At 38.7% G+C, this 12,972-nt stretch overlaps 1 protein-coding gene across 1 annotated transcript in view; it reads right to left on the bottom strand.

The window, feature by feature from the left end:
• spns1 (SPNS lysolipid transporter 1, lysophospholipid) overlaps positions 1–12,972 on the bottom strand; it is a 17,018-nt gene extending 4,046 nt beyond the window's left edge. Inside the window, exons 1-10 of the mRNA XM_050069472.1 lie at positions 12,740–12,972; positions 6,660–6,875; positions 5,663–5,728; positions 3,984–4,120; positions 3,706–3,857; positions 2,973–3,039; positions 2,566–2,708; positions 843–995; positions 516–705; positions 323–388 (exon numbers count right to left, since the gene is read on the bottom strand). Coding sequence (XP_049925429.1) covers positions 323–388; positions 516–705; positions 843–995; positions 2,566–2,708; positions 2,973–3,039; positions 3,706–3,857; positions 3,984–4,120; positions 5,663–5,728; positions 6,660–6,867 — 1,182 coding nt within the window. The 5' untranslated portion in view covers positions 6,868–6,875; positions 12,740–12,972. The remainder of the gene's footprint in view (positions 1–322; positions 389–515; positions 706–842; positions 996–2,565; positions 2,709–2,972; positions 3,040–3,705; positions 3,858–3,983; positions 4,121–5,662; positions 5,729–6,659; positions 6,876–12,739) is intronic.

The following is a 12,972-nucleotide window of genomic DNA, read 5'->3' as shown; positions in this document are numbered from 1 at the left end:
ATTTATCTTTTTATAAATGACAAAAGGCACATCTGCCTCATTTTTGCTGTGGTATCCTGATACTACTTTCACTGGTATCGTACCGTGGGTCCCAATTTTGACACCGTGACAACACTAGATGTCACAACCATTCCATTCGGAGTCGCGCAGTGAGGCGGCTCGGGTGCCGCTTAAAAAAGTGTTCCCCCACTTTTGGGAGTGGGGGAACACTGCCCTCTCAGAGGCCCAAAGTATTCCCCTACTTCTAATTTTACAAATTAAGCACTGGTTGTAGGTCAACAGAGCGAACAAACTCTAGCGAAAAAAGGAGACAAGTTCTCACCAGCAGAATATCGGCCACGATGGCCCAGTTCATGGACAGGAAGGTCTCTCCGAGGAAGATGAAGACCTGAGGGGACAGACATCATGATTATCAGTGGCAGAAAGTAACTAAGCATGTGTGTAAAGACCATAGACCATCTCCTACATGATCTATTTACTGCACATGGTGAAAATAAGACTTGAGGAGGACTCACGTATGTGGCGATGGTGCTGGCCTGAGCGAAGACGATGGCCAGGTAGAGGAAAGGTGCGGAGAGGAGCAGACCGGCGGCGCACACCAGCGGGTCAGCTCTGGGGGTCCTCGTCCTGAGATGCCGACTGACCTGCACGCCACTGGCCACGCCTAGCACACCTGTGACGACGGTGATGGTCCCAAAAATCAAACTGTCAGAAGAGAAATACAGCGTCAGGGTGCTGCTCCTTCTGTCAAATCCCCACACAAATCTGTTCCTCTCCAGCAGAGATCTATGTGAAAACACAATGACAAGGTGCAACTGTTCCAGGGGGTAACAGCATGTTACCTGTCGGAGGAGGCACAGTTTCCCTCCACACAGGGAGATCTCTCTCCGTTGAAGACGGCCGCTCTGAAGAGGAATGTAGGAGCCCAAAGAGCCAGAGAGCCGGTGACAAACGCCACTGCTGTGAAGCCGAAGGTGGACAACACAAAGCTGTAGCTGCAGAGGAAACAGAGACGGATCAGAAGGTGAACAACTCAAACTGTGAGACAATCTTAGGTCATTATGCGGCTAAACTCCATCAACAAACACAAAGCATAAACATTTTAGTGCTGCAACATGCATGAAAACAAAAATCATATGAGACTTGACTGTTTCTGACAGGATGTTTTATATATTATGTAAAGTTAGTTCATTAATCTGAAGATCTTTTCAGACATAAAACACGTCACATTGTTGTTCTGTGTATCTGTTAAATGACTTTCTGTCAGTCAAATGTAGGTTTCCGTGATGCAGATGTTCCACGGTGACTCAGACATGACAGGATGGCTTACAGAAAGAGCCACAAAGCACCATTTCACAGAAGAAATGTGCAAAGCGCTGCAGATTGCAAACGAAGGCAGCGTCACGCTTTACAAAAATCCTCTTGCATGCTAGCACACAAGTATTGTTCCGATTCGTGAAATGCGTCAAAATAAGCAAGAAGATGAAAAGATCTCAGGTTATGAATTTGGTGAAACAGGCGGAGGTGTTTAGACTCACTGATACAGACACCTCTCAGTTCAGCTGCACCACAAATTACATCCTTAAAAACTACAATTACTGCCCCGCGGTTGCATGCCTCTACGCACCAGTCAAGTTTCTCTTACAGTTTACATCGATGTCTATGAAAACATGGATGCTTCACACAGAAGATCTATACAATCAGCACAGTTACAAAGTGGACACCCAAGATTAGCGTCACCAATTCAGTGTCTGTTTAAACGTCTCCCCTTCTGCTCCTGACATCAAGGTATTCCCTCAAGGTATTCTTAAGATATCACATTCACAAGAAGGAGACAGACAAGGTCATTGTAACCTTGACCTTTGAGTCCAAGTGAAAATTTGTGCCAAATTTGAAGAAATTCCCTCAAGGCGCTCTTGAAATATTGCGTTCACAAGAATGGGACATACGTACGGACAGATGTACAGATGAACAGCCCGAAAACAGCCTCTGGCTATGGCTATTGCCGGCGTAGAGGCATAATGATCACACTGTTGAATCAACCCCTCTGTGAAACAGCGTCAACACAAACTGAACATCATAACCTTCATGATTTATTGGATCAGACTGCTCTTGGTTTAGCTGGGTGTTAATTCCACTATAAAAACTGAGAGGAAAAGAGCAGTAACTTATAATCAAAGACTGAGCACAGTTTATATGAAAGGAAGAATAAATGCAGGATGCTCAGGTTCATTTATGAGTACATTGTCATTGAAGTTTTGTATGTGTATCAATCTATCACACTAAACTGTATATATAACTTTAATTATGTACACATCTCATGTGGAAGCTGATGTAGGCATATTATGTCACTATGTACGTACCCTGTAGCCTCCAAGCTGCCACTAAAATAATAAGACCCTAATACTTCTAAATAAGTTTTAAAACTACAATGAGGCCACAAGATGCACTAATGCTGCAGCACCCACATACATGATTTTGTATTCTATTGGCGCAATTTTTTTTTTTACCAAATTTAAAGTTGATCAAATGAATGATAGCAGAAGTGTGTGATATTGAACCTACTTCTTGCTCAAGGCCTTCAGGTCAGTCAGCCAGCTGGTCTGGTGCAGGTGATGCTCTGGCCGAGCTTCAACGGCTCCTCTTTTAGGCTCCTGGACCACGAACAGCAGCAGCAGCACCGCAATCAGTCCCAACCCTGGAGTCACCTGAGGACGGGGGACAATGTGAGAGGAGCGTACAGGTAGAACACAACCTGGGCACAAACAACAACACCAGCATGTCAGTTTACATCAGGAAAAACTAGAATTACCACCTCATGGTTGTATGCCTCCAAAAACCAGTCAAGTTATAGTTACAGTTTACATCCATGTCTGTCAGCCATTCTTGAGAATGGGACGGACAACCTGAAAACACGTCTCTGGCCACAGGTGTCGCCAGCACGGAGGCATAATAAAAACTGTCAGACTTACCCGCAGAGCCCAGTGCCAGTCCTTCGCTAAGTTACTGACTTGTGACCCCACGATGTATCCGAGACCACTGACAGGAAGAAAAGATATCGACAAGAAGGTCAGATGGAACAGTTAATGTTTGACATTAATAAATAAAAAGATAAATCGTGTTCAAATGCACATTTACGCTCTTTGATTGTACGTCAATTTTACTTTAGTGAGGAGCTACCAAAGTTAACAGAAGGCAGGCAAAATAATGTTAACAGGAATAATTTAACATAATTTAACAATGGCTGTCTGACCCTCAGCAGCATTTATAAGCTACAAACATGTGGATCCTGAAGTGTGTCACCAGACTTTTAACATCTAAAAAACGTTTGCTTGAATTATGAAATTAAAACTGCATTTAATGCAATAATAATGCAATGATAAGTAATTTAATTTTCAAAATTAATTATTTCATTTCCTTCTTCCGTCTTTATATGTTGAAGTCAGCAGTTTTTATTTTAAAATGGAGTCTCACAATAACAGGCCAAAACGCACTGAAAGCTCTTCAGCTCCTCCTTTCTTAGATGATGGAGACAGGTTAGTTAAATCAGAGCAATCACAATATGGAAAAGGAATAACAAAAACAAAAGTTAAGAGTTTTCAAAGGGCTATAATCCTTCCATCAGCACCCTCCAGACTCCACAGAGGACAATATAAAATAAATAAATCTGTCAGACCCAAAGGATGTCCTGTGTATTAAACCCACCTGCCGACAGGGATGGCGAAATAAAAAATGGAGAGCATATTTGTCCTCTTTCCCTTCACGTAGAGGTCAGCAATGATGGTGGGAGCGATGGTCGAGTAACTGGCCTCGCCGACTCCAACCAGGCCTCGGGTCAGCAGCAGGGCCCAGAAATGCTGCAAAATGGGAAGAAAGGGAGGAGGATTTCAACAATCAAATTAAAGCAAAAACTGTTTTGCCATCAATGTGGTTCAGTATTTATGTCATCATGCAGGAGGAAATCAAGAAGAAGAAGAACTTACTTCTTTGGGGGTGTAGGAGCTGGCAAGAGTCACCAAAGACCAGAATGTGATGCCAACACTCATGATGATCTTCCTGTTGTACCTGTCGCCCAGGTATCCGAAGACCGGAGCCAAGAACATGTAACTGCAGATAAAAACTGGAAGGAAACAAAAAGGCGAGCACTCTCAGGAATGAAAGTAACTGAGTACATTTACTCAATCACTGTACTGAAGTTAAGTACAAGTACTTTTCACTTCTAATCTACTCCATCTAAGAGGGAAATATTATAAATATCAAATATTTACTGTACCACATTTATCTGACAGTCCAGTTATTTTACAAATTAAGATGTTACACACAAAACCCAGACAGTTTATACAAGTACAGCTGAACCAATAAGTGGATTCATCAACATCCAGTCACAGGGGATTTTTTTTATTTTATTTTATTTTTTTTTTAACTTTTAATACTTTAGNGTTATTTTACAAATTAAGATGTTACACACAAAACCCAGACAGTTTATACAAGTACAACTGAACCAATAAGTGGATTCATCAACATCCAGTCACAGGGGATTTTTTTAATTTAATTTTATTTTTTTTTAACTTTTAATACTTTAGGTACATTTTCCTGATCATACTTACATGCTTTTACTGAAGTTCCATTTTCAATGCAGGACTTTTACTTGTCACAGAGTACTTTTACAGTTTGGTATCAGCACTTTTACTGAAGTAAAGGATGTAAATACTTGCTCACCACTGGTATTTAGAGCAAATTTTGTATTGTTACTTATTATAGAGATGGTAAAATCATGTGTTAAACTCACTTACAGTCTCAGAAACATCTAGCATTACCACTTGGTGGTGCTTCACACACACATCTTCCCCCCAGCAGCACAGAAGATCTGTACAATCAGCACTGTTTCAAAGTGGACACCCAAGATTAGTGTCACCAATTCAGTATCTGACCAAATGTCTCCTCTTCTGTTTTTGAGATATGAGGCTGAGTTAAGTATAATGCTTTTGTAGAACATTGTGACATCACAGTGAAGTTGAGCTTTGACCTTTTGGATATAAAATGTCATCACTTCATTATTTTATCCTGTTAGACATTTGTGTTGAATTTTGTCATAATTACTGTATGAATTCTTGAGTTATGGCCCAATACATGTTTTGTGAGGTCACAGTGACCTTGACCTATGACCTTCAACCACTAAATTCATACAATTAATTCTTGAGCACAAGTGGATGTTTCTGTCAAATTTGAGGAAATTCCCGTTCATGAAATGGAACAAGGAAAGGAAATGGATGCAAGGTCACAGTGACACTTGACCTTTGACCATCAAAGTCTAATCAGTTCATCCTTGGTTCCACGTGGACATTCCCACAAGGCATTCTTGAGATGTCATGGTCACAAGAATAGGACGTCTGTCTGTCCGTCTGTCCATATGTATGTACGTACGTATGGACGAACAGACAACTTGAAAACATAATGCTTCAGGCCACGGCTATCACCTGTGCAGAGGCATAAATATTAATGCTCTTTTGTCGACATCCTGTCACTGATTTAAAGAAGTTGTTTTATGATATACAACAACATATAATCTTTACAGTGTGGACCTGAGGTCATTTCTGCATGGTGTTTCAGTGATGTGATGGATCTTAAACACCTTTTAGGATTGTTTTCATTGACTTCTTACCTGTTTGGAGCAAGCCCGACTTCTCATCATTAATCCCAAAATACTGCTCGATGTCGGGGAGAACACCTGGTGGAGTCAACACAGTGGTTTTATTTTTCTTCTCACGCAACAGTAAAACAACTAATCATTTTAAAGATCGATTTGTTGTCATATTTAACAAAAAATGTGTATTTTGTTTCAGTAAACTAAATATTGTTTGGTCAGACAAAACAAAACATCTAAAAGTGTCAGCTTAAACTAAAGAAACTGTGATAAATCGCTGACAAAAATAATTATTAGTGCCGCCGTCATAACTTTAAGCATCTAACCCTTGAATGACGGAGCATTTAAAGACAAATCTTTTCACCTGTTGAACAAAAACATTTAAACTTCTATCAAGTATAATTTATTGCATATTCAAATGAGTCTGTTTATTCTGCTTATTGGTCCAATAAAATGGCTTTTATTTTACCAGGCTCCCAATTTCTGGAAAATTTATGAATAAATTCCAACTTTCCTAAAAAAAACGTTTTACTTCCAAGTATTTGGTACAACGTATATGGAAAATATAGTCATTGTTAAAATTAATTTCCAGTCTTTAGTTGGTGCACAGTTATTGGCCGAAATTGTTAAAGTCCAGTATGTCCAAAGGCAAGCCCACCATTTAACATTTTAGAATAATTAAGTTTTTAATAGTAAATGAATGATTAGTTAATATTTTTGGAGGTTTAAATTTAGCGTTACTCTCACGGAAATTTCTTGCTTCTTTCTTTATATCATCACTTATTATTTTTTTTCTTCTCTCCAGTAAATTATTAGGAGATGACTCTAAGATAAAACATTTTCTGTTAAATATAGCTTCTTAAATCAGTCTTGCCTAAAGATCTTATTGCATAAAAACATCTTATATTGTCTGCTGGAATAAACATCTCTAATATTTACTAATATTTCAGGAAACCAGTGATCAGGGTACAATCCTTTGATTGGCTGTGACGGTGCAGCAGGAGGTGTACTGTACCTGCCACAGTGAACCTGTCCATGTAGTTGAGCAGGTTGATGTAGCAGAGGATGAAGACGGTCAGCACCGCTCGGACGCTAGACACCCCGCTGGCCGGCTCCTCCTGGGGCCGCTGAGCCGCAGCCCCGCCCTGCTCCTCTGGACCCTCCGCCTCGCTGTCATCGGAGAAGAATGGCGCAGAATCCGACGTGGGCTCGCCCAGAGACATGGTTGCCGCTGAGGAGGGAGATCAATGAAGATGATTAGTTCATCATAATTATTATTTAGTGAAATGTTGACAGACAGTCCATAAATGTGTCATTCATTTGGTTTTATTGGTTTATTGCACAATATATTTATCAAATACAACATATCAGACACACATATAACATAAGTACACCTCCACATAACTACAGCTAGAAATTAACTTTATCATGGACTACGCTGCTTTTTATTTTTCCCGTTTACTGTTTAGTGCATAAATGTCAGAAAATAGTGAAAAACATCGAGGACAAAACCAACATCTTGTTTTGATTCATCTGTCACAAAGAAAAACAGTGAATCTTCACATTTAAGAAGCTGAAACAAGGAAAGTATTGGCGTACTAGCTTAAAGAAATTACTGAAATGATTTATCCATTGTAGCTGCAAATTTATTTCCTGTCTATTATCTAATAAAAAAAAACCACATGGTTTTCTAGAGAGATCTGAGGATGGGATCATATGGTGGTGACAGAAAAATATTTAATATTAAAACACAATTTGTTTCTGGGTTACCACTTTCTATAAAGCTATCTCTAAAATATTAACGGACACACATTTATTCCCTTTATATTACTAATAATAATGCTGACTGACAGTGATTCAGATCAATGATGCTGCAGCTGTACAATACATAACCACATCAGTGCATATTGGACACGTATGACTGAACCTCACTGATGTAACACAACCAGTAAAATCACACTGTTCCTGTGCCATTCTTTTCACTGACAGATCTTCAGAGTGATGAAAGTGATGGAGGTATTGATAAGAAAAGGAGTGATTAAAGAGATTTATAAACAGAACCTTGTACACGGTTGTTTTACAAATCTGACACGGTAAAAACTCCAGCAACACTTCCCCATCTCATTTATACGCTCTGGTCTCACAATGAAGTTGCTCTTACTTTACGAGTGTTGCTGGAGTTTTGACCTCTTCAGACATTTTTCCTTCTCCATGCACCTGCAAGTCAGTCAAGAGTTTTATAGACTCCATCATTGGCTCTCGAATCTTTATAGCTCACCAACCTTTATCAACATAAAGACAGAAACTTAGTGTGTGCTATTACAACAAATGAAAAACTAGAAACGGGAAAAAAGTGAAACACTGAGTCATGTAGACAATCTATAAACCTTTAGGGCAATAGGTAGGCTCAAACAGGTTTTTAAAAAAATCATATCATCAAAGACGAGGATTGAAATTGTTCACGACAACTATAAATGATTTCAAAAGTACAACACAGAACAACAATGACTTGTATGGTGTGATGAAATGTTCGACCTGAAGTAGCAGTCTAAACAGTGGCAGCAGCTACACTGGAAAATCCTGTTTCCCACAGTTTGATCTGGTTCCAGTGCAGCCTTACTGTACAACTGAAGCAGTAGGTCATGCAAGATACTTGCATGAAAATTAAAATGGGATGCCAATCATAAAACAGTGCCTTTAAAAGTGGAACTGTTCGTGGTGTATTGTCTTGCAGTATTAAATAAAAGTACATTTAAAGCTTATCAACAGAGACAGACCGTTCCCTTAAAGTTCATTATTACTTCCTCAGACAGAGATACTATATCCAGTAGTGGGGGAAGTACTCAACTTTTACTCCAGTATCATAACCACATTGTACAAATACTCTTATATATTCATTATTCATATCATTACTATTCTGTTTCACTACCATCTAAGTAGCATCTGCATGTTGTAGTGGTAGAGCTCTAATGTTTGTTTCATCTATAACAAGCATATGTAATACAATGATCACATTTCAAAGTAACTGCGGCTGTCAGATAAATGTGGTGGAGTCAAAGTATAAAGCTGCATTAAGTGGAAATACTGAAGTGAAGTACAAGTACCTCAAAACTATTCTTGAAGGAATGCTCCAGCCACAAAATTAACCATTTGTAAAACAGTTTATCATGTTGAGTTACCTCAAATTTGAGAAGAAAACTTTGTTTTTCTTGCATGCCTCCACGAAAAACTACAAACATAATGATTTATAAATGATTGGGGACCACGTTTAACAGAAACAGTATAATCCAAGTCTCATTTATCCAGATGTATGCTCAGTACTTCCCAAACACATGCATTTTGACTAAAAAACCTTAGTATTAGAGTCTGGCTTTGAAGAGAGCAAAGAGAAGTTTCACTTTTGGTTTAGTTAAGAATGTACGGTGTATTTTTTTTTAGTAAAAATGCATGTGTTTGGGAAGTACCAAACATATGACTGGACAGATGAGACTTGGATTATACTGCACGAGTTGTGTGAGAGTTTGTAAACGGATGTTTTATTATAGTTATGCTGTTAAACATGGTCCCCGACCAATCAATAAGTCAATACGTTTGCTATTATCCATGGAGGCATGCGAGAAAAACTAAGATTTCTTCACATACTGAAGGTAACAGGGCATGAATATGTCCTTTTGTGGGTGATTTATATTTAAGTAAAGTACTTGAGCTTAAGAACATTAGATAAGATGAAAATATGGCTGAACACTTGATGTAAACTCCTCTGGCAGCAGTAACAGATTTAGACTCTGTGATATCGGTGTTACAAACACTCAAAGAGACTTCCTGGAGTTTCTGCTCATTTACGGGCAGCTTTAACAACAGCCAGGCTAGCTGTTCCCCCCCTATATTCAGTCTTTGTGCTAAGCTAAGCTAAATTAAGCTAACTGGTTAAAAATGACAGAACTTGAGTAAATATAAGATTCTGTGTATTATTTGAGACAAAACTGATGCAGGTGGCCTTAAAAACAACTTCACTGTCTGAAAGAGAAAAACATAAAAGCTTCTGTTGCTGCTATGAAGCTGCACTGAGCTGAAGATCCTGAGCTGAAGAAGAGGAAGAGGCAGAGAAAGGAGAAGCCAGTGTGACATGACATAATGAAACTACAGTCATGTGATCCTTCCAACATGGAACAATCATTTCTGTCGAGGAACTCATGACTAAGACATGCTGATGTGGTCAACAATTAGTGCATCCTCGTGCAGAAAAATTCTCAGACCTTATCTACAGTAAACACACACATTAGTTTTCCTGTTGGAGATATTTGCATAGTTACAAATTCAGCACGCACAATAACAGCACACTCCCTCCTGGTTGTTCTTTAAAGCATTGATAAAATGTAGCCTACATTTCATTTTCCTCTCAGACGCTGTGTGTGTAACCGAGGATGCTTCTGTTGTGGAGAAAGTAGCTGATATCCTGACTTCATCAGCTGACAATGATTTAGTTTATGCGGTCTTGTTCTTACTCTGTATAGCAGCTCACTGTGAACTGGATCTGACATGTTTCCTGTGCAAGACATATGAAACAACGCACAGCTGCAACAAACAAGAAAATCTGGCAACGATTTTCTCGATTAATCATTTGGTCAGTAAGACATAGAAAATTGTGAAAAATGCCCAAAGTGACATCTGCAAATGATGTGGAAACATCAGTGGAAACAAAACTCCAAAATTATTCCGTTTAAAATGACATAAATGAACAGAAAATCATCACTTTGGAAAAACTGCGGCCACAGAATGTTTGATATTTTTGCCTTGATAGACAATATAAATGAATTAAAAAATAATCAGAATTGTTGCTGGTTATTTTTTTCTTGTTCAGCATGTAATAATTTCATTTCTTAAATACTATATAAAGTAGAGAATATTTATAGGTCACTTATATGTGGAAGTTATTGCACCATTGCCCATTTGCCATTTCCCTTTAAAGTCATATTTGTTTCATGTTTGCGTTGTTTTTCAAAGTTACACCTCAAATTAACACTTGGTTATACTACTGTGCATTTGTTACTTCTGTTGCGACAACTGGAATAATTCGTTTAAAGAAAATTAAATCAGCAGCACTAGTTAAGATCATTGATTTGTTCAAGTCATTTTTAAAGCAAAAACATGAAGGATTCTGTTGTTCCAGTTCTTTAAAGATTTGATGGCTGTCTTTGTTTTCTATGATACTAAACTGCACATATTTGGGTTTTGGACTACTGGTCAGACAAAACAACACATCTGATGACATCACTGTGATGGACTCTACTATTTGTCACTGTTTTGTGACATTTTATTGACCAAATAATCAATCAATTGGTTTATATTAGTCACAAATCAATCATTGCTGGCCCTGTATCGATGTTGTAATAATTATTTAAAAAAACTAAATTAATGTCCATCCCTTACAATCAGACACATTTAAGAGCGCTGTAAAGATTTTAACCTATAAGTAATAGCAATATACGTCCTGAAAAGCTTGTCATGACATGATTATATTATTGCTCTATTCTTCTTGGACTTGGCCAATGACTACTTAAAAAGGACAGTTCCCCTGTTGTTTGTTTTCATGCTGGTCCCTTGTATTTGTTGGTCACTTGTTCTGATGTTTCCATGTGACTCACAAAAAAAATTACTCAATTAAAAAATTAATAGATTAAAAAAACAAAACAGGGACAGACAGCGACACTGTAGGAGTGCACTGCATGTAAAGAGTGGCCAACCAGTTGTGTTGACCTTTGCCTCATTTGCAAACACATCTCATTTATCAAAGAGCTATGAGTACAAGATGTGAGCCTCACTAATCCACACTACTGCTGTCCCAGACTGACATTTAACTTGTTACACAGTGTACACATGTAAATAATAAGATGTAACTGATAAAACTACCATCAGCTAACCCAGGTGTAGGACACTACTCCAAACTCCACTCCTGCCAGGTTTATGTACCTCGCTTTGTTAACAAACCTAACATTATGTTTTGATCCCTGAGATGCAACATGGGGCATTTAAATGGGTCTTCTGATGAATCGGCAGATATGTTAGGTAAATCAAAAAGAAATATGACTACCACAGACAGAATAGCACCTCAGGCTACATTCACAATTTTGTTAGTTTTATGTATCTGGCTTTGCAACGAAAGAAACGTCACTTTGTGACAACTGAGAAATTGTTTGGGACATTTTATGGGGTCTTATGATAAATTCGGCTGATATATTAGATGATTCAAAATGAATTAAACTAGCACAGAGAGCACAGTACTCCAAACTCAATTCATATTGCTGGTAGTGTTGTACCTCTTAACAACCAAACGTCACTGTGTATCTATTGTGATATGACGCAAGATATTTAACAGACCCTCTGATGAACTCGGCAGACGAAATATAATCCACCAAAAGTGTATTTCAAAAGAAATGCACGCAGAAAACAGCACACCAGACTCCCACAGAAATGTGCCAGTTTTAAGCACCTCGCTTGGCCACAAATGCAACTTAGGCAAAATTGGGCAGAGGGATGCCATGCCAGACTCCATTCAGGACTCTCTAAGTTTTATATGCCCAACCTTCCAACAAACCACACCTAACTTTTAAGAGTTTTAGGTGTGACATGTATCTCAATTTTTCGTTTACACATATCCAACAGTGCTTATTAGCCACATCGATGTCATGTGAAACTTCTTCGAAGAATGATGGAAAATACGTCGATAAAAGCTGAATGTGATGTAATGATAGAAAATACGTCGATAAAAGCAAGCTGAATGTGATGTAATGATAGAAAATACGTCGATAAAAGCTGAATGTGATGTAATGATAGAAAATACGTCGATAAAAGCTGAATGTGATGTAATAAGAAAATCGCAGTTTTTGAATGGAGTCCGGAGTGAGGTTGTCCAGACAAGGGCTCTGTACGGCTCTGAGTTTATCAAACCTTTACTTCGGTTTTATGAGCCTTTACGAGCAGAAAAAAAGGGTTAATTTTCATGTCCACATGAAGGTTCACAGTGCAGCTAACTAGTGTTAAGCCAGTTGCTGTAAACAGTCAAGCGGCTGTTCGCCTGTTGTTTGTGTTGTTTACCTGGGAGGATGAGTCAGGGCTGACGCTTCTTTCTTCTTTCTGCCGCCGCTCCAGGTACTTTCTCACTCACACAGAGCTGTGAATGCTATGCAGAACCCATACTGGTGGTTTACAATAAAAAGTCCTCCCGTGAACACCGTGTCTTGAATGACATTTAAATAAAACTCAATATTTACTTCAGGACACCTCAGTAATGACAACTCTGCACCGCCGCCATGTTGGATCTGACCGAA

Source organism: Epinephelus moara, chromosome 18 (assembly GCF_006386435.1).
Source record: "Epinephelus moara isolate mb chromosome 18, YSFRI_EMoa_1.0, whole genome shotgun sequence".
Classification (NCBI taxonomy): Eukaryota; Metazoa; Chordata; class Actinopteri; order Perciformes; family Serranidae; genus Epinephelus; species Epinephelus moara.
The sequence above is the reverse complement of the archived record's forward strand: the minus strand, read 5'-3'. Positions and strand labels throughout refer to the sequence as shown.